The sequence below is a fragment of the Oryzias latipes genome, chromosome 2, assembly GCF_053564925.1.
Source record: "Oryzias latipes strain Hd-rR chromosome 2, Olatipes_Hd-rR_3.1".
NCBI classification, from domain to species: Eukaryota; Metazoa; Chordata; class Actinopteri; order Beloniformes; family Adrianichthyidae; genus Oryzias; species Oryzias latipes.
This window is the reverse complement of record NC_136238.1, coordinates 6,516,229-6,542,178: the sequence shown is the minus strand read 5'-3', so window position 1 is coordinate 6,542,178 and position 25,950 is coordinate 6,516,229. Positions and strand designations below refer to the sequence as shown.

The following is a 25,950-nucleotide window of genomic DNA, read 5'->3' as shown; positions in this document are numbered from 1 at the left end:
GACTGCAGAGGACAATCATATGATAATGGGGCAAATATGAAAGGCAAAAATAAGGGAGTACAAGCCAGGCTCTTAGAAAAGAATCCCCGTGCTCTGTTTTTGCCATGCGGTGCACACACATTGAATTTAGTTGTGTGTGATGCTGCTAAGAGATCTGTTGATGCTATGAGCTACTTTGGTGTCCTGCAAAAGCTTTACACTTTATTTTCAGCCTCTGCCCAACGATGGGCCATACTGAAGAGTCAGGTGAGCATCACTCTAAAGTCGTGGACAGAAACAAGGTGGGAGAGCAAAATCAAAAGCATCGAGCCCATGAGGTACCAGGGAGCTGCAGTGAGAGAGGCTTTAATAGAAGTGAGAGACAAGACCAAAGACCCAGTTATAAAGGCTGAGGCCCAGTCTTTGTCTGAAGAGGTAGGGTCGTACCGCTTCAACATCTGCACAGTCGTATGGCATGACATTCTATCTACAATAAAGCATGTCAGCAAACTCATGCAGTCTCCAAATATGCATGTGGACCTAGCTGTGAGTCTTTTGAAGAAGACTGAACAAAGTCTCCAGAGCTACAGGGCAAATGGCTTTGTGAATGCACAGATGGCAGCCAAAGAAATGTGCAAGGAAATGAATGTCGAGGCTATTTTGAAACAAAAAAGAATAAGATCCACAAAGTGCCAATTCTCGTATGAATCACACGATGAGCCTTTCAGTGACGCACTTAAAAAGTTGGAGGTTGAATTTTTCAATGTTGTTGTTGATGAAGCCTTGTCAGCCATCGCGGAGAGGTTTTCCACATTGGAAGTTGTACAAAACAGATTTGGGGTTTTGACCAATTTCCCAAGCCTTGGAGACGAGGAGCTGACGGAGCAATGCGAGGCACTAGGCAACATACTCCATTTTGAGAAGAACTGGGATTTGGACAGTAGAGAGCTTGTTCAGGAAATCAAGAACTTGCCTAACTTACCATCAACGACTCCAAGTCTCCTTGAGCTCATCTCTTTCATGTCTGATAAGGATCTATCAGAAATCTATCCGAACTTTTGGACTGCTCTCAGGATTGCACTCACCTTGCCAGTCACTGTGGCTCAAGCAGAGAGGAGCTTTTCAAAACTAAAATTGATCAAGTCGTACCTGAGGTCAACAATGTCACAGGAGCGACTCACTAACCTTGCCGTTGTTAGCATCAATCACTCAGTAGGGGAGCAGATATCATATGATGATGTTATTGACGAGTTTGCATCAAGAAAGGCTAGGAAGGTTAGGTTTTAGTTGGTGTTTTCTGTTATTGTATTGGTGCTGCAGTTATATTTATTTTAGCGTGTCATTTGTGTGATAAAAGGTTTGTGCTTTATAATATTTATTTTATATTATTTATTCAATATTGAGTTTGATTCAATATTTTCTTAGCTAACTGTATTTTTGCCATGCTTATGGTCTTTTATTTTTTGTGTTCTTATAACTATTATAATGCTGTTCAGAATTCTGACATCTTTTGTATCCACTTCTTAATTTCAATGACAATAAAACATGTCAGTTGACAAAGACAAACAAAGTTTTGTTGTGACTATGGGGGGGGGGGGGGGGGGGGGGCGCCTGGGGAGGGTCTCGCCCGGGGAGTAATTCAGGGTAGAACCGCCACTGGCCGTCAGAGCCACCCTGCTCCGCATCGCGGTAAGAGACCCGCCGTGTGTGTGTTTTTGTAGGCGCACGTGTCTGCCGCTGTAGTCCTCCCCGTCAGCTGCAGAGGGGGGCTATTGCTCTGAGACTGTTATCGGCGCCTCTGACCCTTTTTTGAAAAAAGGGACTGAAACTGTTTATCAGGCAGCAGCTTCAGTCTCCAGTTTGTTCACGCGTGACGTCGATGTGAACTTTTTCAGCATGTTCGCTTGTTTACGGACATCACACCTTTTCCTGTCTGTCACAGTTCTATCCTGATACGTCCATTAAAATTTTTCAGATAGAATTATCTTAAGACAAAAGTAAATTTAGATTTGGATGTAGATTAAGACATAAATGGTTATTATTCAACAAAGCTGATGTAAACTAAAGAGTTTTATGGATTTAAAGGGTTAAATACCAAGATAATTCTATCAATAAATAAATAAGCACATACATTAATTATATGTAAATAAACAATGTATTTAGAGTTTATCAAATTGGTAAAAAGATGAGCTCAACAGAGTATAAATATAACACATTTAACAGTTTTTACTGATCAGGATTCTAAATAAACTGTATAATAAAGATTTCTATTAATAATAATTTTTAGTATAGGACCCTGATAAGAAAGCTCCTTAAGATTTTAAAAAAGAGTTTTCCGCTTTTTTCAATTGACACCATTGATGTTTTATTTATTGATAAGGAGGCCGCTATCATTACCAGAATTCAGTGTAGCTGTGGACCAGCAGCTGCTTTGAAACAAAAATTGAGCTTAAAGACTCTGGATGAAGCGAATACCTTCAAAATACATTTAATTTGTGAGCTAAGACCCATTCAAGATCCAAAACCGCTCCATCAAAGACACCAAATGCTTGCTAGTTTACGCAACAAATAAATAAAAGTGGATCCAAATTAATAAAAAAAAGTCACATATAAAGAAACACTGAAACTGTTTATTTTAGGCGTAAACTCTTGACTTTCAGACACAATAGTCAACAGAAAACTGTTTATTTCTGCAACCAGCCCCAAGTGGTCATTGGTGGAACTGCATTAGAACTTCTTTTTTTATTTTTCATTTTTACATGCGAACACTTAACAGTTAGCCTGCTATGAAAATTGGCTATGAAGTGATTGGCATGTGGGTTAAAAAACACAAAAAAATGGCGAACGATGACATCATAGCGAAGTGATTTGGGAAGTCAACAAACAATCAGAACAGATAAAAGTTGGAAAATCCTCTATAAGTGACCACCAGGTGGTGCTAAAACAAAACAAAAACAAAATATCTGTATGTTATCTAAGACCATTTCAACAAGTCATTGAACGTGTAGCGTCCATTCGTCAACTATTAAAGATATATTGTGTTCAATTTTGTGACGTCCGATTTGTGTTCCGCCCTCTAATTTGAATTTTTATGGAAAACTGTAAGGATTTAAGCACAGTGGGTGGTACCATTCAAGTTGTGGTTGTCTCAATAGGGTACATACCAAAATTTGTAACGATTGGTTAAAGTATGTTGAACTGGAAGGTAAAATTGCGTTTGCGTTCTTTTTCAATGCGAAAAGTAGAAAACATGTTAAATATTCATTAATAAATAAACTATATGACCAAAAGTAAAATGACGCTATTTCTAATGGAGCTTAAAACACTACAAGTGGAAGGAGTAGCAAAATGTCATATTAAATTTAAGAAACTAAGCAGCAAAAGTTGTCTGTTTATAGTGTCTAAATATTAAAAAATATTTAAAAAAAACAGAGTTGCTCCAAATAATCTAAAATATTTTGACTTTCTGTGCATCTTAATAGGAAACCCCAAACAGATGCAGAGCTCCTTTTCACAAGTTTACATTTAAATACTTAAACTAAAGATATTAGCATAAGCAAAAGATGGCGTTTAACACTAAAATATACTATTTTCAAGTCCCACTGTGATCATCTTTTGATCCATTTGTCTTTTAATTATAATGATGGCGTTTTTAGCCAAAATTAAGTCGTTTTCTAGGACATAGTTTCTGCAGAGCGGAGCTTTTTTTTTTTTATCTGCTCCCGATTCACAACAACTTGAATAGAGAAATAATGTGAAAAAACATGTTCAAAAACCCAGTTCTGATGGAAGTGGGGCGTTAAAGCTGAGGACAGCAGTCGCCTCTCCACAGGACACCCCCCTCCCATCCCTCTCTTTACCTCTCTGCTTCCTCCTTTTCCCGTCCTTGGCTTCCTCCTTTGTGTTTCCTCTCTCTCTGTTCCTTTGTGCTCCGTGGACTCATCCTCTTCTCTCTGATCAGAGGAGCAACATCTCTGTTTTCAGGCACATAATCTTGATAATTCTGTAATTATGCCTTTCTGTTGAGATGAATACAGCAGTTTCCTTTTTTTAGTAAACTATATAATGCCAGGTTTTCTACACTAAAGATAATTATTATAAATAAATGATTCATAATAGGTATGTAGTTAATTTTTAGCTTCCACCATGTAAACACGTGTAGATCATGACAAATTCCAATTTTTTTTTTAAATGATTAGAGGTAATGATGAATAATCTGATATGTTGTGTCACTTTGTGGAACGCTTTAGGAAATCGGATTTAGAAAACCTGGATTTTCTATTCAAGTCTGATTTCATTCCGCTTTAAAACCCATTGGACTCATTTATTTTACATCTACGAATGTAACAATTTAAACTGTTGAAATAATAAAAAAAAAATCTGTCAACTATCCTCTTCTGTTGATGTTCAAACAGATTTTGTAATAGTTTAGTCTCACTGTAGACCTAGAAACTTTGTAGGACAACTCTGACTTTTGACATGGCTAGTATAATAAAACAATATACTAGATTAAAAAAACAAAACATTGCATCCTTACATATCGGAATTATGTCTAATAATGGACATAAAAGGAGGGTTCTTGGATTGTACAATTTTTTTAAGTGCAAGTAAACGCATCATATGGAATTAAAATCTATCACATTCGTGTTTGTGTAAAAACACGAATTGTGTCGGATTAAAACATTCATAATATTTTTATTGTTATTTTATCAAGGCTCAATAATAAGATTTTAATTTTAAGGTTTAAATACATTTTTGTTGGCGCTGCAAAAAACAAAAAAAAGCTAAACTCACGTGACTTCCTAGCTCCTGCTAGCTAAGTGCTCGCAGCTGCATTTAGGGGATTTTCCGGCTGCCTTTTTACCACCATATTTATACATACATTTTTTTTATTGTAATAACTGTTTTGCCCCACTTCATTACTATTATTATTATGTAGGCCATTAGCACTCACGAGTTCCTCCGCCTCTTTGCGTCTTCGTTTCCACCAAGACCCCCACTTCCGTTCCCGGGACCGGGTCTCAAACCCGGAAGTACCCTGCCTTACAGTTCCCAAAATGACCACTGGGAGCTTATTTGAGAATCTCCCATTGACGTCCATGTGCATTGACTTCCCCCTGTTTTTTTCTTTATTTCCTCATCATGAAAGATAATCTGGCATTACACTTTAGTAACATTGATAAACCAAAAAATAAAGAAATAAACCATATAGCTATAAAAGCAATGTTTGTTGTCAAAAATCATTAATATGCACCACAAATGTGTCGGCTGGCTAATTCGTCAGATGATGTTTGGTTTAATTAATTAAGATTGGATGTTTTTAATAATGTGCAACAACAATTTGCAGCTAGTGCACACTTTGACATAGACTATCAATTATCATGACATCAATCATGTCAATATTGCTGTGTTGTTTCCCAAATGTTGCTCCATCTTCTTTAAGTTTGCTTTTGACAAAAATCCAAAGACTTGAGCAGCAGCGGCACCACCGTTACCTTCATAGGTCCTTAAATGTTGAAACAAAGGAGCTGTTGCATGAAAGAGAATGAGCTTTTCTTACTCCTCACCTTTATGGTGCCATGCTAAAGAGCTATCGGAGCACTGGAAATCGTGTCCAAGGTTTTAACAAAAAGTACAACCATAAAATAAACATCCAACTGTTCGGTTTTAAATCGTATCCACAGCAGCAGTTCCGGCTCCTGGTCACTCCGTCACATTACCTGAGGGCATGTAGAGCAGGTGGTGAGAGGAGGTCCCACCCCCCTTCTCGGTGGGGCATATTCCTGTTGGGCATCTTTGTCCTCTACCATTCCAGGAGGGTGAGGGTTGTTCTGCCTCCCATGGGAGGCACTCCTCATGGAAGACCACTCATGCCTGATGATGATGGGTTTTTGTGAAAGAAACGGAGAGAGGCTCATAATTTCATTAATTTGTTTAAAAGCCTTTGATTCATACTAAAGCCATTTTACGCAATTATTGTGAAATTCAATGGTGTATTTCAATGAGAAATTTCACATTATACTCAATGAGAGACCCAAATAACCCACAAAGAAAAAGCAGCTTTACTTTTAAAGCAACAGGGTCTCCACAGCTCGCCTCCCGGGAGCGGAGCTATTGTTCGAGATCCCTCCAGCTCAACCCACCCTGCGCCAGACGTCTTAAGGTGTGCCCGCCTTTGGTTCTAACAGGTACTGCTTGTCGAGACGGGAACTGTTGGGCGATTTGGTCCAGACGGGTACCAAATGTTGCTGCGCTGCTTTAAACTGCGCTGCTGCCAGACCTTTGCGCCGCATTTGCTGCACAATTCGCGCCATAAGACCTCAGATCGCGTCTGTACCATTGACTCAATATTGAAACACATAAAAAGTGTTCATTTGGAACCAAAACTATGCCAGTTTTATTTACAGTTTCTTTATCGCTAAAGAGAAGCTTTGAAGAATAGAGACTGTCAGTCACTGTCATTTGTGCCCCTCCCCTTGTGCTAAGCCCTTCACTTATGTAAAACCAAGCTTGCAGAACGGTGCTTCAGATAAACATGAAATATGGCCTTTTGGGATAAAAACTACATAACAATAATATAAACACCACTGGGAACTTTTTTATTAAAGAAAAAAAATGGTTGAAAAAAAAGTCAATTAGGGTACCTTTGCACCTTCAAAACATCAAGAAATGTATTTTTAGAAAATATGGAGCCGATAAAAACAAACAAACACTGAAACTGTGACCGTGTTTTCTAAAGATGATTGCGTATTCGGACAATGCCACATGATGGTGCAGACCAAAAAGCTTAGTGTGAAAGCCTCCTTGAACTTCCTGCTTAAAGCAAGTTGAAAAACAAAGCAACAGAAATAAACGCGCTATAAACGTTTTATCCAAACTTAAATCCTCTCAGTTGTCAAAATCTTGGGAAAATTTTCTGCTTCTGTCTTGTACTTAATTTCATTTATTTATTTATACATATTATTATTAATTATACAACAGGCCAAAACCCATGAATAGGTGAATTGACACACTAAAATAGAGGTTTTCAGAGAAAATATACTAAATAAATGTAATAAAACAGTAAATACAATAAAATAAGATACAATAAAAAAGAAGAATGTCAAAATTTCTACATGCTTTTGATGTAAAATAATTGCAAATTTCAAAATAAGAGCATGTTTTTTGCTGTAACATCGAAGTTTTTCACAGTAAATGTCAGTTAGGAGTTGTAGTTTTTGGTTTAGCATGGTTTTATTGCCCCCCCCCCCCCCCCCTCCTTCCCCCCTTGTCTTTAAAGCCCCCTTCTGCTCATATCTTAATCTTTTTTTAGTGTTCCCGGTGGTGTTTTTATTATGATTTTGACGTTTTTGCCAAAAAACAAAACAAAAAACTGACATTTCTACAGAGCAGCAGTTGTTCATTCGAAATTTTGAGCTCAATTTTCTTTCTATGTGTCCTCCATCATCAGAAAAACGCCTCAAGAACATGTCAGAAACTCCAAACAGACCGTTTTCATTGGAGTGTGTCTTTAAACTGCTGTTGGGGCTTTGCTCCTTGTAGGACACGAGGTTTCTAAATCCAAACGATCTCGATTCATTCCTCGTTCCAAGCGGTCACAGAAATGCTTCTGGGGTGTCGGATCCACCTTCCAGATAACGGCAGGACTCTTTGTGTCAGCGAATCCTTTGGATTCAGGTTAATGAAAAAAAAAACAAGCAGCGATGCCTCAGGCCCAGGAACCAGATGGTCCAGTTGGCTGCTGCTAAGACGCTCACATTTGCTGCAACAAATAACTGTGTCATAAAAAAAAAATGCTGATAAAATGAAATCTCAAAGGCTGTTTACAGGGAGGGAGTTCTTTTTTTTTAAATATGCTGCAGCATGTTCCCTGGACAGCAATGTGGATGTCATTAGAGGACATGCCGGTGCAACAACTCCCCCTCAAAGAATATAAATCACCCCGGTCAGCCTCCTAATCCTCATCATTTATTAATGTGATGCTTTTTCATCTTTTAAAGTCATACACATGTGTGTGTGTGTTAGCACACAGGCTGTTGTCCATGCGGCATTAGCATGCATCCGTGTGCCGGGGGATCCGCAGAGCAGCACGGACATTGTCATGTAAATGAGGGACGACTGGGGTTCATTGAATTTAATCACTTGCAATTACAGAAATGCTGTTCGGGATTTCCACGCGGAATATTGTTCATAAAATGGGTGAAAACTAGATACATCTTTTTTTTATTTTATTTTTCTCCAGCATTGCTCTTTAATTGGTTTCCATGGTGATAAATTGCAGGGATTTTAATGACTCCAGTGCACGCATGGGCGCGCCTGAACACCAGCTCTTTTTGTTAACCATATTAAAGCCATGTAATGAATTTACTACAGATGATTTCGTTGTCAAAAGGCTCCGAGACACTTCACGCACATCTGAAATCTCATGGCTTAAAATGGCTTTGATTTACTAAAGTCTTCAAATCAATCCGGTTTTCCCCACGTCTGCTCACACATCACTCTATCTGTCATGTCTAACAGCAAATGACTCGGGGGTGGAAGAAGTGGCCTCTTGGGCTCCTGCCTGCCTCAGCTCAGGCCTGTCTGCCTCCTCTAATTGATTCTTTTGAAAGGTGGGGGAAACAAACCGTCAACTCTGAGCCATCAGATCGTTGGACGGGGAGGATTTATTCCAGGGCGAACACATTGATGGTTTACAGTGATGGAACTGAGACTAAAATTCATGATTCGAGTGTTTTTGATTTATAAAATGTGGCAAATAAGCTGTAAATCTGTAGTCATCTGCTAACAAAAGCTACTTTTTAATAATAAATGTAAGCCAGACTTTCACCGACATGAAAAAGCTTCACCCTCATTATCTAGTCAACACAATTTATATCTTTTTTTTTTTAACTTAATAAGGTTTTCATGTGAATTTTAATTCTTCAGGCACACGCCGTCATGTATCAAAGGTTATTCACAGTTTTCCATGCAGGAAAATTTGAAGCAAAGGAAAATTACCACCTCAGCAAATATCTGCCATTTTGCTCAACTTCACAAGTCACCTGGGTAAAAAAAAAAAAAACATGAAAATCTACAATTATAGTTATATTTCAAACAACTTAAAAGGCTAGAAGGTTGTAGGGTCCAAACGGGAACCCTAGTTTGATTTAACACCAACTGAAACACAGAAAGAAAAATGCTTAAAGAAACAGATGAAAAAATGGAAAAAATGACCCGAAAATGAAGGAAAATGTGTCTGAAGACCTGGAAACATGTGACTGTTAGGGAAGCTGAAGAAGCAGAAATTTCTGTTAGGAGCAAATTTGAAGATAAAAGTGGCTAAAACCAGATCAGTTCATCAAAGAACCACTGGGTGGCTTGGAAAGGGAACAGCAAAATTTGTGTAGTTCTTTATAAAAATAAACAAACTTGAATTCTCAGCTTTAGGGTGACTTTGCAGAGCTTTTACAGCTGTCAGTCAAAGACAAGGTGACAAATATTCCGTCACCCCTAGAAACTGGTTTTTCCTTCCGGCTCCAACCAAACAAAAGCAATTCGGTCGCCATGTTTCCAGGATACGGACACCGCCGCTTCAGAGCCCAGACGTCAGTAAGCAGCGACTGGTCTGAATCACTCTGGGTTTCTATGGCAACCACTCTTGTCAGTCACGAAAGAGCTTGTTGAATACCCACACCCCCTACTGCAAACTGTCAAACGTCCGATTGGTCAGTTTATAACTTGAATAATGAACTCAAGGAAAAAAAGAGGACTATCGAGAATATGTTAAAAAAAATTCTTTTGGGCACAATTTTTGGTTGATCGTCAGCGGTTTGTGGGTTTTCCTGGTTGTGTACTTGTCGGGAGGAGATATCCATTGGTTTTGTTTTTAAATTTAGCAGTGGTACTAAAATCTGCCCAAGAAGCTCATAAGAAAACAGAACATCGATGATACAGATCGAGCCTTGATTGTTTAAATCTGAGGATTTCCAGAAAATCCCTGGAGTTTTTGATTGACAAAACCTTGATTGCTCTCCTAGGGTTCATTTCCGGGGATCTTGCACTTGGTGTTGGTGTTGCGTCCCACAACCTTTTTCCAGCGGACCATCTCGGACCTCCAGTTAAGGTTTATCAGGGATGACTTCAAAATGAAGGTGCCGGTAAGGCGAACAGACGTCAGGTGATTGGTTCCGTCGTGAAACCCCTTCACGGTTATGGGAGAGTACGTGTTTTTCCAGGTGGTGATGCTGAGCTCAGTGACTGAGCTCCATGCGTACATCGACCCAGGACAGCTGACCACTGAGGTTGGTGGCACGCAGGACTACAACCACGACAGCTGGATCTCCCACCGAACCGTACGTATGTCCACTTATCTGGACTTCTTGCTCACCGGCCTTTCTGAATCTGCGAATGTCTCCCTACAGGCCATTGAGGCTTTTGCCCTCATGGTAAAGACGATAGCCCAGACCCTGCAAGCCTTCGGGACCGAGCTGGCCGAGACGGAGCTGCCCAACGATGCCGAAGCCACCACCAACCTGCTGCAGGCGCACACTTGCAAAAAAGAGCAGATGAAGGTGAGCGATGCCTCCCGCCAGAGTTCCCGTACGAACGCTTACAGGGTGCGTAAAAAACGTTTGATTCCACTTCCAGGAGGACCTGCAGGTGGCGCTCTCTCAAGGAAGGCGTCTACTGGACATCATCAACGAGCCTCTTCTGGTGGATCCCGAATACAATATGACGCATGATGAAATGGAGAATCTCGCCACGGTCCAAAGGTTAGATGGAAAAATTGTAACGATGATGGAGGCAAGCCGCTAACTCCACTTTGGTCGTAGACTCATCGGCCAGCTGGACGAGACCGAGACGGCGTTTGAGGATTTCTGGGAGCGCCACCGAACCAAACTGGAGCAGTGTTTGCAGCTCCGGCACTTTGAGCACCACTTTCGTGAGGTGAGTCCTGCCCAGGCGGAAGCAACCGTCTGCTCACGTGCACGCACTCCAACGGCTTATTCTGCTCTCCACAGATCCGGGCTCAGCTCGACGTGACGTCCGAGCGGTTGTCGGGGTTCTCCGAGGTCAGCGTAAGCCCCGCCCACGCCGAGCACGTCCTCCAGGAACTCAGCAACCACGAGGACAAAGCCTTTGTAAGGAGAAACCGGGTCCTTTATGGAACCACCTCAGCTCCGTCACATCTTCCATTCCCAAAAAAACGAGGACGAGGGGAACACTAACAGATAACAAAAAATGTTTCAGGCAGCACTTTGTACATGAAAACTCTGCATCCAGGTGATCTAATTTTAGCACCAAAACAACAAAACCCCATCATGACACTACCGCCACAGGCTGCATGGTACTGAACATTATGGTTACAGAGTTTCATCTGTAAGAATTTGAAGCATTTAAAGCAGATCATATGACTTTTCAAGTTCTTAAACACCTTTTTGCTGGAGTTTGGATTAAAATCTCAGATTTACCTGATTACTCCATTCAGTACAGTCACTGTTTTGGATTACACCTGAAGATCAGTCATTTCTGTGGACTCTCCACACTTCAGGAGAAAGTGACGGACATCTTGAAGTAATTGTGGTCAACATAGACGTGTGCTTCCTGATATCAGTGTTCTTCAACAGGCGTTGCTGGATGTTGCCCTGTCCCTGGCCGGCGAAGGAGACGGACTGATCGAAAACTCCCACTACGCCGAGGACTCCATCAGGCCGAAGTGCAGGGAGCTGAGAGACGTGTGTGAGGAGATTAGCTCCACTCTGAGGCACAAGAAGAGCCTCCTGCTTAGAGCTCTGGAGCTCCACCACGCTCTGGAGAAGGTAGGAATCTGGTCCAGCCGACTTTTCTCGTCGTCTCCTGAAAGATTGACGAGTTTCTTTGTTTTTTGCCGGAAGGCATCGGGGTGGTGTGAAGAGGGCATCTTCCTGCTGGCCAGCCAGCCGGTGGATCGCTGCCAGTCCCAGGATGGAGCGGAGGCAGCTCTGCAAGAGCTGGAGCGATACCTAGACACGGCAGCCTTGCACACTCTGACGGACCGCAGCGCCATCTGCTGTCAGTACGAGACAGTGCTCAACACTCAGCTCAGGGTCCGAAAGACTATTTTAATCCACATTAGTTGGAAGCTTTCAAAAGCTTTATTTAACGTGTGCTTTCTTTTTTTTCATCAGGACCAGATTGAACGAGTTTTCCAGAAACAGATCTCCGTCCAGGAGATGTTTGAAAAGAGACGCGTCAGTCTGAAGAAACTTGCTGCCAAACAAACTAGACCAGTTCAGCCAGTAGCTCCAAGACCAGAAGTCAAGTCTCCACTTTCTTCTCCCAGTGAGTCCTGATACGCATTATTCATTTTTTTTAAGTACATACATCCACGGTCATCAAACACTTTTCATTTCCAGGTCAAGAGAGAAAAGAGAGAAGATACTCTGCAGATAGTACCCTCTGTAAAAAGGTAGACATGACTTTCCTTGAGTGTTTCTAAAGCCTTAGTCACCTGTACGGGTGCCGTAGGTTATCGGGTTGTCCGGGTCGGTGGAGGGTCGTGGAGAGGAGCGGACGCATAGCGGTCGTGTTCTTAAATACGCCCACGGTGTTCACACTGGTCGAGCAGGGGAGGGGCTTCCTCTTCTTTTTCTTGCTTTGCTACCGTTTACCAGTGCACGTCCGTCACCTACAGTTGGAAGAGGCTTGGCGTCCGATGTCAAAGCGCCGCAAATCTGGTCAATCTTTCTCCGGGCTTTTTATTTCACATCTCTATTCCAATGTGTGAAAGACTTGGGTTGAATCCGAATTCTTCTCCTACCCCTCCAGTCCCTTCCTATTGCTTCAATCGTACAGGCATTTGGAGCTGTAGTGGTGTCCAAAAGTTTTTTTTTTTTTTTAAGGAAACACCGTAGTGAAACGTCGGGTATCACTCCGCCAGTTAGGGTGATCTGAGGAGAAATGCATTTCTTTGCGTGGGTGTGCTCTGAAGCAGAGTTTACATTTAAATGAGCGTCTTTACTTTTTTAAAGTTATAAACCGAGGTTGTAATGTATTTTCTGAGCGCTGGCAGCTACGTGCTAACGTAACTCACCGCCGGCTATTGATGATGTCATCGAGCGGTGGTAAAGTCCGAATTTGAGGACAACGGTTGTGTCTGAATGAAATAATGCACCATAACGTGCGTTCCCCAATTTGTAGTGCTGTCCGAATCTACAATGTGTGCCCTAGAAATTTCCCAGAAGTCAGTGGGCATCCAAGCTCACCGGATTGGCCAATAAAGACCACAATGCATTGTGTCTTAACAATTTTTGCCCAAAAAATGTATTTAAATGTATATTTTTTTATAAACCATCAAAGTTTTTATCGTCAGAACACAGTGGATTAATAAATAATCATCGCAAAATGCTCATATCAAATAGATTTTAACTTTGTGAAATCGATGACGTCATATTCGTCATCACCCGGGGTGCCGGCGTCCTGGGCCCGGCGGTACTCTCTCCGCGCGGTGGGGGGGTTCACATTACATCTGAGCCCGGGGTGTCTGGTCCCTGGGGGGTGGGTTCTGGTCCTTGCTCCTGAGTACTGGGCCCCGCCAAATTTCCAACTGTGGCCGAGCCTGGTCGGGCCATATTTACAACACCCCTTGTGGGCCCTCTTTTTTCCCCGGGGTTCCCCCCTCCTGGGCGGGGGCGGCGGGCCCCTGCCTCGCTCCTCCCTGGACCAACCGTGGGCCGGGCGGATGGCTGCCTGGAGTGCGGAGCGGGTCTCCCTTGGGGGGTCCTGGCTCGTACCTGGGGTTGGGGCGGGGGGATGCCCGGAACTCCTGGGTGGTGGTGGGGTGCTCGTTTGGGGCTGTGGGCGTCCTTCTCCGGTGGGGCCCTGCGTTGGGTTCTCCCGGCGTGCCGGGGGGGCTGCTCTCCTGGTTGGGCTGGGTCGGCGCTCTCTTTCCCTCCGTGCCTCCCTGGCCTCTGGCTCTGGGGGCCTTGCGGCGGCCCTGCTGGCCCTGGCCTGGGTGGCGGGCTTGGTCGCCCGGGCGGCGGTTGTTCCCTGCCGGTTCCCGTGTGGCGTTGGGGGGATTCCGGCTGCCGCTGCTGCTGCGGTGGGGGTCTTGGGGTGGGGATGGCTGGGCACTCTCCCTCCTTCTTTTCACGTTCCACCATCCATTTTAGAAGAACATAAACACTCACCTGAGCACTGGTGTTAGCTCACCTTTGCACTAACAGTTTGCATGACTGAATGACTGAAATATTTCACACTAGTTGGTTTTAAGGCATAAGTATGCGTGTGAACACTATCTGTTTTGTGTACATGTCGACAGGTGGACATTTTTGCAGCTAGCAGGTGTGTTTATAACATTTGAGTGTGTGTGTGTGGACAGGCTCCGCCCTTTTTTTTTTTTTTTTTTTTTACTACATTTGAACCTTACCATAATGATTAACAACCAGTAAACTTGTTGCTTTATGCTGCTTCATGGTCTTACCCCCCTTCCCCTCCTATTATCACCCTCCTACCCCCCCCCCCCTCTCTCTAACGTCCCTCTCTCTTCTCCCCATCTTTCCTTTTCCGTCCGGTCCAACACCAAAGATTTTCAGACATGATTGAAATTAATAAAGTTTGACCTCAATTACTGTCAAGTGCTCCAGAATTGTTTGCGTCCCCTGCACTTGAAAGGGGTTCTACCTTGCTTTTCAGAAAGATGAAGCAGGATTCCACTCAGATTGTTTCTCTTTTCCTCTCTTTTATTTTTGAAGTCATGTGAACAACCAGGTGAAAAACCTTCAAACACAAGTGAAAATCTGGTGATTACCATAACAATTATCACAATTAATACAATTTTCAAAGCATAAATATAAAGAACAGATTATTCTAGTCAATCAAACAATTTATGCATTACTACAGCCAAAATAAATGTCTGACTCTTACCAGCTGTATCTTCACAGGCAAGATGTTTTCTTACTGAACAATACAAAGCTTCTGCTTTTCTCTCTGGTCAAATGTTTCTGAGCACTTTTATATGCTCCCACTGACAACAATCAGCTGCTTTGCTTGTTCTCTCAATTGTTCCCACCTGGTGTGATTAGCGCCAGTGGAGCAGATCAACAAAACCCAACAGGTCCCTGAGTTTACCGCAACACCTCCCACTCGATCTCTGTAAAGTCCTGAAAGAGATCGTCAACTTAGGCAAGGTGGGAGTGGGTCTTTTGTTCCTCAATTGGTAGAAGTATCACTAGGCGCCTGACATCTCTCCGTAATGTTGTGGAAAGGCCGGACCCTTCTAGGGTCTCTGATGAGTGTTTGTCAGGCTTTAGTCTTGATGTCACAGAACTTGGGACTGTTTTAACAAGGACGTCTCTGACCACACCTTTAGAGTCTGGGTTCGTTTTGATAACTCTGCCCAACTTGAACTGTCCTCGCAAAGCATTTTGATCACACACCCAAACAATGTCTCCCACAGCGACATTCCTTTGAGTTGTGTGCCACTTACTTCGAATGAAGAGATTGGGGCCCGCCAGTTGACTCCAGGTCCTCCAAAACTTTGATACTTGTTTCTGCATCTCAATGAATCTTTTATACGGGTAGTTGTTGAAGTCAAATGTTCTTATATCACTACTCAGAAAGGATCTACCGTGAAGGAGAGAGTTAGGTGTGATGTAAAGAATGTTCTCCTCTCTGCACTTGTGCATCAATTGGGCGATCATTTGCTAAATTGGCTGCTAACTGAAGGGTTGTGTAGAATTCACTGAAGCTTAAATTTGACTCTGCTCCAAGGGACTGCAGAGCCCGTTTTAAGATCTTCACAGCCGCTTCAGCAGCGCCGTTGCGGTGGGGGGAGTCTGCTGGGTGCAATTTCCACAAGAAAGTTGTTCCATTCTTGGCTGCCAGTCTCTCAATTGCTGGTTTATCCAAACTGTCTAAGTAGGAGTTTATTTCTTCGAGGACTGACTTTGCACCTACAAAGTTTGTTCCTGGGTCAGACCACATTTTCTTTGGATGCCCCCGAATCGCTGTGAATCTTTGGAATGCCATTAGGAAACTCTCCGTTGACATAGAATTTACTAGCTCTGCATGGATTGCACGGCTTGCCATACAGCAGAACACAACCCCCCAGACCTTCATGGTTGTTCTTTTTTTAATGTCATCTTTGACCATATAAGGGCCAAAAAGGTCTGTGGATGTGAATGCAAAAGGGGCGGTTTCACCAGTCCTCTCTATAGGTAAATCACCCATCACTTGTTGGCACCTTTTTGCTCTAAGCTTTCTGCACAAACAACAAGAATCAACAGCTTTTTGAGCTAGTCTTCTTCCTCTAATCACCCATGCTTGCTTCCTCATCTTCAGAAGGGTAGCAGCAACACCAACATGGCCGTCTTTGTGAGCATCTCTTGCTATGAGGGTGGATAACCAAGCACCATTTGGCAGGAGTGGTACAGCAACTTTGTCTTCTTCAAATGCTTGGATTCTGCCACCACAAAGCAGTAGTCCAGAATTTTTATCCCTGAAAGCCACAAGTCGATTGGTTGTTGAACTGGGGAATGAGTATCCATCTTGAGCAGTTAACATTAGGTCTCTTAGTGCATCCTTTCTTTCCTGTACAGTGATGGTCCCAACAGAAGTAACAGCCTCCCACTTTGAGCCATCCAGGGGCCGTATCAGTTCCAGAAATCTTCTGGCTGCCCTCCATAACAGCGCAGTTGCACAGACCAATCGATTTAGACTACTGAATCGATGCATCTCAATTAGACGTCCTGCAGTTGATGGAGGCCTTTGTACAACTTGATTCTGACTTTTTCCGAGTTTTGAATCTTGCCTTGCTTTGGTTTGAGCTCTTGTCAATAGAGCCGTGACATATGCTTTCTTTTGTAGCTTGGTAATTTCTTCTTTAGCTTCAGTCGCCACATCTCTAGCTGATTTTAAGGGCCACTCCTCTTCTGGTAGGTACAAAAATGGTGGACCTTTTTGCCATTCTGATTCTTCTTTCAGGTTGTCAGAGTCTGCTCCACGAGTGAGAATGTCAGAAATGTTTTGGTGTCCTTGAATCCACCACCAATCTTCAACATTTGTTGTTTCTTGTATCTCTCCTATCCTGTTGGCAAAAAAGGTCTTGAAACCATAGCTTTCCCTCTGAATGGCACCGAGAACCGTCTGGCTGTCGATGATGTGGTAAAACCGCCTGATGTTTATATTGCAGTTCTGTACAAAATATTTTTTCAATCGGGCTGCAAAGACTGCGCCACAAACCTCAGCTTTGACTGCTTCTCCTTTGTGGTCAAAGGGGGTTAACTTTGCCTTTGCTTCTACTAATCTCACAACTGGTCTTTGTGGACTGATCCATCTCAAATACATAACAGCTCCATAAGCTTGCTCACTTCCATCAAAAAAAGGTAATAGCACAAGTGTCTTGCAGGGCATCAGTGGGGGTCAGTGCCCTGGGAAATGTCACATGAGCCAACTTAGTATATTCTTTAAAAATATGGATTGCCTCTTCTCTGATGTTACAAGACAAGGCTGTATCCCAAGTCTCTTTTGCATCTGTTGATGATGTTTTAGCTTCCTGAAATGCACGCCGTACCAAGATGGCACCTTTTTGTTTAATTGGTACGGCCAGACCAGCAGGATCATAAAATGTTGCTATCTGGCTTAGGAGCACTCGTCTTGTGAGGGGATCTGGTGTACCGTCCTTGACCTGTTCTTCTGAGAGATCTTGACCAAGACGCATCTTTTTCTTCTCTTTAGAAAAGTTGATGGCTACCATGACGTGTAATGTGTCGTTGTCTACATCATAACCGTAGCCAAGGGCTTTGTTCTCATCCTCGCTCATTTGGTTGGGTAAAATCATTGCCTTGGGCACCTTCTTTACATCCATTTCTCTTCCTCTGTTTTGACCAGATATCACCCAAGGCTTAAGGTGGAACCCGCCAGCTTTAAGAATGTTCTCCACATTTGTTGTGATTGTGTATAACTCACTCAGATCATTGTGGGAGGTAAGTATATCATCTACATAGGTATCCTCTTGAAGGATACGCCGTTCTTCTTTGAAATGATTGAACATAGGGAGGTTAGCTGTTTCTCTCATGGCCAGCTGAGCAATGCAACCTGCTGGTTTGTCACCAATGTTGACCCTGGTAACTGCATACTCCTCGATTTCTTGTTCTCTTGAGTCACGCCAGAGGAAACGATGCAAGTGTTTTTCTCTTTCTTCGAGCCAGACTGAGTTATACATCTTTTTTATATCACCAAGAGCAGCAAACTTCCCGCTTCTGAACCGAAGGATTACACCACGGATTGGATTCAACACATCCGGGCCTTTCATTAGCAGGTCATTTAAACTTAAACCTCTAAACTTCTGACTGCTGTTCCATACAAACCTCACTGGAGTTGTTACAGAATGTGGATTTGGAGCAACCAGGTGACTAATATACCACACAGGACCAGACCAGGAAACAAGCTCATCACTGGATATTTTGACTGCAGCTCTTCGGGCAGGTCAGGAAATCACACCAGAACAATACAAAGCTTCTGCTTTTCTCTCTGGTCAAATGTTTCTGAGCACTTTTATATGCTCCCACTGACAACAATCAGCTGCTTTGCTTGTTCTCTCAATTGTTCCCACCTGGTGTGATTAGCGCCAGTGGAGCAGATCAACAAAACCCAACAGGTCCCTGAGTTTACCGCAACAATTACAAAGGGGTTTATTCAGACATACCTTTGGTTTGTCTGAAGATTAACAACCCCTCTTGTTAAAGTAAAATATGTCCAACACAAGAGGCCCTCAGCTCTCATCTGTCTGCCCAGCTGTTGGACAGGACAAGTTGAAAAAAAATAAAAAAGGGGTGAGCATGGTGTCTGACACCATGAAGTGTTGCACTATATCATTTTTTTCATAAGTAGGGGTTAGTGTGGGAATTTTTCACAATTTTTCCATGACTCTCCGTTTGGAGGGCTAAATGTAGGGGCAGGGAGAAGCTGGAGGGGTAGGGGAAGGATTCGTATGAATGAAAAAGGGCGGAATCCGTACGTCACTACCAAATCTAGGTCCGTGATTGGTCGACCTGGTTCAATCTTGTACGTAGAGTTCAAAAGTAGCGACGCATGAACGCTGGAGTTTTGAACGCTAAAGCCCAAAACACACATACTCGAAGATCTATCACTGGTAGTGGTCGCTCAAACAAGCGTTTTCCGATCTGGTGTGAACGTTTAGCGTGAACAGCATCTCACCTACTTCACGCTTGCGTATAGTCGCCAGCTGGATTTAAGTCGAAAAAAACCTTTTCCTTCTATGGTTTCACTGAGCGGCCTGCGACCATCATAGTTCCGTAAAGGTTTGACCATTTTTTACTTTCGCCTACCCGTAAGGGGAGTCGTGACTAAGGCTTTATGAGAAGATGTTTGGCGGCTCTGCAAGTGGTCAAAATGTGTGGGAATGTCGCTCACGTTTCCAGGGAGAGTCTCCGGTCCTTAATGGCGGCACAAGACACGCTTCTCTTTCAGAAGAAGAGGAAAGCCTGGCGGTTCTACGGCGGTGAGCGTCCGAAATCTACAAAAGCCGACGCAACGTTCATCTTAGAACGAAATCTCACTTGTGTATTCCTTTTTGCGGCTTCCAGTCATGTGATGAACGAGCTCCTAGAGACGGAGCGGGCATACGTGGAGGAGCTTCTGTGTGTGCTGGAGGTAGGTACAGCCATTCCTTCAGAGTCTCCACCTTCATTTATGGTCTTTTTATTTTTATTTTTTACCAACGTGTTGTGTCAAACGACAGGGCTACGCAGCAGAGATGGACAACCCCGCCATGGCCCATCTCATCCCCAGCACCCTCCACAGCAAAAAGGACATCCTGTTTGGCAACATGTCTGAAATCTACCACTTTCATAAGAGGTACTTATCTGCATTGTAATAGTTTGAGTCGTTCCGGTAAAACGTTGACCACATTTTTTTTGGTTTCCAGGACTTTCCTGAAAGAACTGGAAGCGTACACCGACTGCCCAGAGCTGGTGGGGCGCTGCTTTTTAGAACGGGTAAATAGATCTAATAATAATAATAATAATAATAATAATAATGTAGTATAAATGTGTCCAAAAAAATCAATGTCAAAAAAGATCTTTTTAATTCTAAAGGATTTATTAGACACTTTTATTTTGAAATCCTTGTTTAATTGAAGAAAAACTATGATAAAATCTTAACATTTTTGAGATTTTTGTTTAGTTTAGTTAAATAAAAGAATGGTTAAGTTTACTTATTTTAAAAAGGTTTCAGACTTTCTTTAGTATGTTTGGCGATGAAAAATGACAATAATTACAAATTTAAACCTATTTATTTTTTAAGTTAAGTTTTGTTTGTTGCTAATTTTAGCTGTTAGTGTAATTATTATGAATGTTTCACAAATCAAGTACTTTAAAAACGTTTAGATTAGAATATTTTCTTGGCATATGAAAAAAAAGATCGTTTTAACTTTATTAGACACTATTATTTTGAAATCCTTTTGTTAATTGAAGAAAAGCTTTGATCAAATCTTACACACATTCTTCCATATTTCGTTTCAGAAACTTTCTTTGCTGCTCTAACGGAAGAATCTGAACCTTTGCATTTTTAGCATTTTTGTTTTTTTGTTTTTGCAGTATTATGATGGAAAATATTAAAAATTAAAACACTAAAGAGCAAAAAGCTTTCAGACTTTCTTTAGTATATTTGGCGATGAAAAATTACAGTAATTACATTTTTAAACTATTAAAGTTTTTTTGTTTGTTACTAATTTTAGCTGTTAGTGTAATTAGATTTTTCTAGAATGATTTGGTTGAACCTGTTTTTCTGTCGCCAGACTATCTTTAAATTAATATAGCAAACAATTTTGAAGGACTGTGCTAAAAACACATTTAGCTTCTCAAGGCGGTATTAGCAGTCTTTATCTTTTATTTATTACATTTTCTTTAGCTAGTTTATCATTTAACATGAAGGTGTAATGAATATAGCTGATCTCGCATTGAATCGTTTGAAAAATGTCTGTCGTTTTATTTTGAAAGTGTTTCCTCAGCTTTTATAGCCTTCTTACCTGGTGAACATTCTACCTGCATTAACCTTTCTTGTGGCCGTTTTTTCTCTCTCGTGCAGATGAAGGATCTGCAGATCTACGAGGCTTACTGCCAGAACAAACCGCGCTCAGAGAGCTTGTGGAGACAGTGCTCCGACTGTGCCTTCTTCCAGGTAAGCCTCATCTTCACAGCTACAAACAGTAACAACGTCCTCCGTCGTAAACTCTCCATGATTTGGTTTGTGAACCAGGAGTGCCAGAAGAAGCTGGAACATAAACTCGGTCTGGACTCCTACCTCCTAAAACCTGTTCAGAGAATCACCAAGTACCAGCTGCTGCTGAAAGTAAGCGCTGTTCCTTTCCCTTCCTTCAAGTTTTATGTCTATCTGACAAATATTTACCCATTTTGGTCTGGACATAAGATCCCTTTTATGGATATGTGTTTAAATAAGGCGTTATCTCCTATTCTGGCCCTTTCCTGTTGCACGTTAGTTCATTTGCAGCAACAGATCAAAGCGGCGACTGAGGCTTTGGTTGGAACCTGTGGAGGGAAATATTTAAGGGCGGAGTTCTGTCCAAAGGTGTCTTGTTTCTGTCCCAACATGCTATGCAACCTTTGCAGGAGCTGTTGAAGTACAGTAAGGGCTGTGACGGCTCCAATGACCTGCAGGAGGCCCTGTCTTCCATCCTGGGGATCCTGAAGGCCGTCAACGACTCCATGCACCTCATCGCCATCACGGGATATGAGGTAGTGCTTCTATGATCCATGCAACACTTCATTTTTTACAGCCGTTGACTAGCGCAGGTACGCCACCTACAGTTGGAAGAGGCTTGGCGCAAAACGTTGAAGCGGTGCGACTTGCTGGCGTCCTTGCAATGGCGGATACGGATTATTATCGTATCAAGAGAGTAGGTTTGGTTTATCGTACTTGAAAAACAAACGCAGACATTGTTAGGCCGTCGCCGCCGAATCCAAACACCACTGCCCAATTCGAGTTTGGACAAAGTTCTACCTGGTTTAACTGGTAAAGGGCGTATTTTGTACGCAGAGCCTTTCACCATTGCTTAGAAACAGGAACTGGACAAGAGCGGCTGTGACGTCACCCATAGAAACCTCTGGCTCCAGCCAATTGAAGCCAATACGGGCGCCACCATTTGGAGCCAGTCGACAGTGATTGGTCCGAGTTGGTCTGAGTTTCTATGGCAACTACTGCCGCCAATTTAGCAGTAAGCTTGCTGGAAGTCCGCACCCTCCTTCTCACTGAAAGCGGGCTCAGGAGAATCTGTCAAACATTTTGAGGTGGGGGCCAGCGGGCACCACACGCTTTTCCTGAGGCATCTGATTGGTCGGTTTATAACTTGCACTAAAGGACATTTTAAACAAGGGTATCAGAGCAAGAAGGGTTATTGAATGGTACCGGTCATTTCTCTGTGGAAGGTCTACAGGATTTTGGCTCCTTGGAGCCACTTCCTGTTTGGAACGCCAGAGGGGAAGGGGCCACGATGTCCACTCTCTGTATACAGTCAATGGTTTACGCCGACCTTCCATTGAAAGTGGTGTCTTGAATGGGCGAGTCTGGTGTGAATGTAGCTGTACCGTGTCGATGTCTTCCCTCTCTTCAGGGTAACCTGTCAGAGCTGGGTCGCCTGCTGATGCAAGGCTCCTTCAGCGTCTGGACGGAACATAAGAAAGGCCATGCCAAGGTGAAGGACCTCGCCAGGTTCAAACCCATGCAGAGACACTTGTTTCTCCATCAGAAGGCTCTGTTGTTCTGCAAGAAGAGGGAGGAGAACGGCGAGGGCTACGAGAAGGCGCCGTCCTACAGCTTTAAACATTCCCTCAGCGTAAGCCCGCTTAGCGACGAGATGCCGTGGCTACGAGGTGACTGCTGTGGTTAAAGGTGTTTGCCGTGTTTTTTTTTTTTCCCAGATGAGCGCGGTGGGAATCACGGAGAACGCAAAGGGGGACAACAAAAAGTTTGAAATTTGGTGCAATTCCAGAGAGGAGGTTTTCATCGTCCAGGTGCGCTGTCGTTTTTGTTTCTTGTATCGGTAAAAGTACAAAAAAAACGTTTGGATTCCGAGCTCCGCCTTGTTCCTTCAAGGCCCCAACACCGGAGATCAAGACCTCCTGGGTGAATGAGATCCGTAAGGTGCTGACTCAGCAGCTGAAAGCCTGCAGAGGTAGGTTCTCCCCCTGTATTCCACTTTGACGTTGAGAACTTGACGGTCATTGGCTTTCTTTTAGACGCCAGGCAGCCGAAGAGCGCCGACTCCGTGTCACCGAGTACCACCACCACCAGCAGCAGCAGCAGCTCCATCTGCCTCAGGTCGGTCTCACGTGGAAGGTACCAAACCCTCACCGCAGTGACATCTGGGGTAAATGTTTGGTCTCTTCCAGCCCCTTCCGCAGCAGCGCACAGAGAAACCAGAAGAAACAGGAGGAGAAGAAGGCGGAGCCAAACCCGGCCTCTGACACCAACTCATGCTCCTCCCCGAAGCACAAAGGTGAACGCTTGAATCCGTGTCCTCCTCGGCTTGAGAGCCCAATGACGGTTTTTTTGTTCAGGGTGGGAGAAGCTCCGCCTCCTTTTCCTTAACGTGGTTATCTCTTCATCGCCGTCATCTCCTGCCCCCCCCCCCCCCCCTTTCCCCCCCTGCTTCCTGCTCCTCATTTCAAACCATTGCTTCCAGATGAAGCGGTGACCAGCCCGACCACAGACAGATCCTCTTTGGCTAAAAAGCGTTTCACTTTGCAGGGTTTCAGCAATCTCAAGAGTCCGAAAGGTAAACGTTAGCGGCAAACGCAGGTCGCAGTTGAGAATTTTTTTTATTTTTCATTCTTCTACAGTTTTTGGAAGAAATTATCCTTCTTTTATTAAACCCTTTAACGTTGTCTCCAGTGCGCTTTCGACTAGCGTAACTCTAGTGGTCGCCATTATGCAACAGTTCATGCTAGCATCACCTTCGGGGCAAAGGTGATGCAAAAGGCCGCTTTTCTCCACACCAGAGGCCGCCAATTCACGTTTGGCGGTCAAAGATTTACGGTTCGTCAAAAAACGTTTGTTATTTAGTTGTCGCCGGCGAGATCTGAAAACTCGTATTTTGGTGCCCCCTGGTGGTGCAAATGTGCTATTACATTAATGTCATGCTAATTTCGTTTCTTCGGTTCCTTTATTGTCAATTTAATTTGGGGGTTTTCAAGGAACTTTTGGATAAATCTCTCCTTTTTTGTTTCCTTCCTCATCCCCCTCCTCTTCCCTGTGTTGCTCAGCTCTGAGCCCTGAGCAAACCGCCAAACGCCACTCGGTCAAGAGTGACCCAACGCCGTTTGGGTTTAGAGGTACACTTTTGTCTCGTTTCTGGCGTCTCTCCATTCCAGAAGCCATCTTTTTCTTTTTTTTTTTTTTGCCATCCCGTCATCGTCATTGGAGTGTGGTGTGTTACTCCACACAGGCTGACTGCTTAGTGAGAAGAACGGAAAAAAAAGCTGACTGTCAGTCAGCAGGCGTGAGGCGGCCGACAGGCTGACACTGACTTGCTGGCCGTTTCTTCCTCTTTAGAGTCGACTCCACACATCACTCTGACCAGAGCCAAATGGATGAGTACCACTAATCTGTTACAGAGCAAGCGCCAAGGTACAGAGCCGAGGCTCGGGCCCTGTGGGTGTTTTCCTGTGGTGGAGTGTCCTAAAATATTCAATCACTTTGCTTCATCAATCCTTCAGTAAAGTGATAAAAACTTCCACCCTATTGTGGAGTTTAAGACCTTAAATCTTGGCCAAATGAGGAAAATCTTTCCTGCTGGTGGATATTCTGACTGCTGTGTGGTGAACAGAGAAACCCTCCAAAACAAACATTTGTTTCTTGATCTCTGTCCTTCGTTTGTTTCATTTGTGTGATTCGGTTTGGACCTTTCTTCCATCTTTTCTTTCGTTCTCACATCCTGTCGGTACGTCCGGTTAAGCTCAGAGGCGGATTGATGACTCGTTGGTCTTCCTTCCCGACAGGTTGGAGCAAGGCGTCTCTGTCTGCCGACGCCTCTGAGGAGAACGACGGCTACTCCAGCGGCGAGGACCCCATGAACTCCGACACCGAGGAGGATGCAGTAAAGAAGCTGGTGAGGATTCTTCCTAAAGAAGTTTTATTCAAAATGTTTGTAAAATTTGTGATTAAAATTACCTTGCAAACAACAGAAAACTTAAGATAAATAATCCTTTCTACTTATTTAAAATTAAAGTTGTTTATTAGACTATGGACCTAAGAACTGATAAGTTCCTTTTTCCATTTGATCAAATTCAAATTGAAATACAATCTGTACGATATAGGTTCAAAACAGCACTTACAATACAAACAAAAATATCATACTTTTTATGTACTTTTACTACAAATCAATTTTTTCCTGATTTTTGTATGTCAAATTAGATTTTTTGAAAACCCTGCATTAAGATTTATCTAATAAATTTATATTGATCTATAGCCAGAAGTGCTCGCTTTTTCAGAACTGGAGCAAAAACTGATATAATTTATTAATTTTTTTAATATGCAATTTTTCAAAGGTTACTTTAGAGTGGGATTTAATCATTATTCATTCATACATTTTTGGAGATTTGAACCCTGTTAAGACATGATGTTTAATGCAAATGAAATAAAAAGTACAGGATATTTCACAAATATATATAATTATAGTATTGCATTTCTATGTGGAGCCACTAAGGGGGACATAGAAAGAAAAAAAGATGGTGTAAATGCTGGAAAATGCAAAAAAACAAAAACAGAAACGAATTGCTAAATAAGTTAAATTGTAGATTTGGCGCCATCTTGTGGACCTTTAATGTAAAATCTGAATTTAACCCGAAATCTTTTACATTAAGATTTAATCATGAAACATTATGACATTCAGATGAATGCAAGGTCAGTAATTACGCTTAATATTCTTGTATTTAGGTATTTTAACAGATTCTGCAAAAATTAGCATAGACA

At 42.8% G+C, this 25,950-nt stretch overlaps 1 protein-coding gene and 2 long non-coding RNA genes across 12 annotated transcripts in view; 1 reads left to right on the top strand and 2 right to left on the bottom strand.

Annotated features, from left to right (window-relative positions):
* LOC111949299 (uncharacterized) overlaps positions 1 to 5,019 on the bottom strand; it is a 43,712-nt gene extending 38,693 nt beyond the window's left edge. Inside the window, exons 1-2 of the long non-coding RNA XR_002875313.2 lie at positions 4,934 to 5,019; positions 3,840 to 3,932 (exon numbers count right to left, since the gene is read on the bottom strand). This is a non-coding gene — a long non-coding RNA (uncharacterized LOC111949299). The remainder of the gene's footprint in view (positions 1 to 3,839; positions 3,933 to 4,933) is intronic.
* Positions 1 to 25,950, top strand: part of mcf2la (mcf.2 cell line derived transforming sequence-like a) — a 67,863-nt gene that overhangs the window by 39,460 nt on the left and 2,453 nt on the right. For 7 of the 10 annotated variants that reach the window (XM_078931356.1, XM_078931362.1, XM_023966166.2 and 4 more), the window contains 26 exons: positions 1,647 to 1,668; positions 9,999 to 10,118; positions 10,197 to 10,313; positions 10,383 to 10,532; positions 10,609 to 10,733; positions 10,794 to 10,908; positions 10,983 to 11,102; positions 11,589 to 11,780; positions 11,856 to 12,047; positions 12,129 to 12,282; positions 12,357 to 12,409; positions 19,383 to 19,462; positions 19,548 to 19,614; positions 19,703 to 19,818; positions 19,889 to 19,958; positions 21,049 to 21,141; positions 21,220 to 21,312; positions 21,591 to 21,716; positions 22,592 to 22,813; positions 22,899 to 22,991; positions 23,074 to 23,152; positions 23,217 to 23,298; positions 23,370 to 23,476; positions 23,663 to 23,755; positions 24,243 to 24,311; positions 24,978 to 25,087. In XM_078931356.1, the coding sequence (XP_078787482.1) occupies positions 1,647 to 1,668; positions 9,999 to 10,118; positions 10,197 to 10,313; positions 10,383 to 10,532; positions 10,609 to 10,733; positions 10,794 to 10,908; positions 10,983 to 11,102; positions 11,589 to 11,780; positions 11,856 to 12,047; positions 12,129 to 12,282; positions 12,357 to 12,409; positions 19,383 to 19,462; positions 19,548 to 19,614; positions 19,703 to 19,818; positions 19,889 to 19,958; positions 21,049 to 21,141; positions 21,220 to 21,312; positions 21,591 to 21,716; positions 22,592 to 22,813; positions 22,899 to 22,991; positions 23,074 to 23,152; positions 23,217 to 23,298; positions 23,370 to 23,476; positions 23,663 to 23,755; positions 24,243 to 24,311; positions 24,978 to 25,087 (2,860 nt within the window). Of the gene's footprint in view, positions 1 to 1,646; positions 1,669 to 9,998; positions 10,119 to 10,196; positions 10,314 to 10,382; positions 10,533 to 10,608; positions 10,734 to 10,793; positions 10,909 to 10,982; positions 11,103 to 11,588; positions 11,781 to 11,855; positions 12,048 to 12,128; positions 12,283 to 12,356; positions 12,410 to 19,382; positions 19,463 to 19,547; positions 19,615 to 19,702; positions 19,819 to 19,888; positions 19,959 to 21,048; positions 21,142 to 21,219; positions 21,313 to 21,590; positions 21,717 to 22,591; positions 22,814 to 22,898; positions 22,992 to 23,073; positions 23,153 to 23,216; positions 23,299 to 23,369; positions 23,477 to 23,662; positions 23,756 to 24,242; positions 24,312 to 24,531; positions 24,607 to 24,977; positions 25,088 to 25,950 lie in introns of all 10 variants that reach the window. The other 3 variants (XM_078931367.1, XM_078931351.1, XM_078931373.1) reach the window with 3 other exon arrangements.
* On the bottom strand, positions 14,661 to 14,992 carry LOC144984078 (uncharacterized). Its single transcript, XR_013647714.1, has 2 exons — positions 14,866 to 14,992; positions 14,661 to 14,718 (listed from the first exon to the last, which is right to left on the bottom strand). It is a non-coding gene; the product is annotated as an uncharacterized LOC144984078 (long non-coding RNA).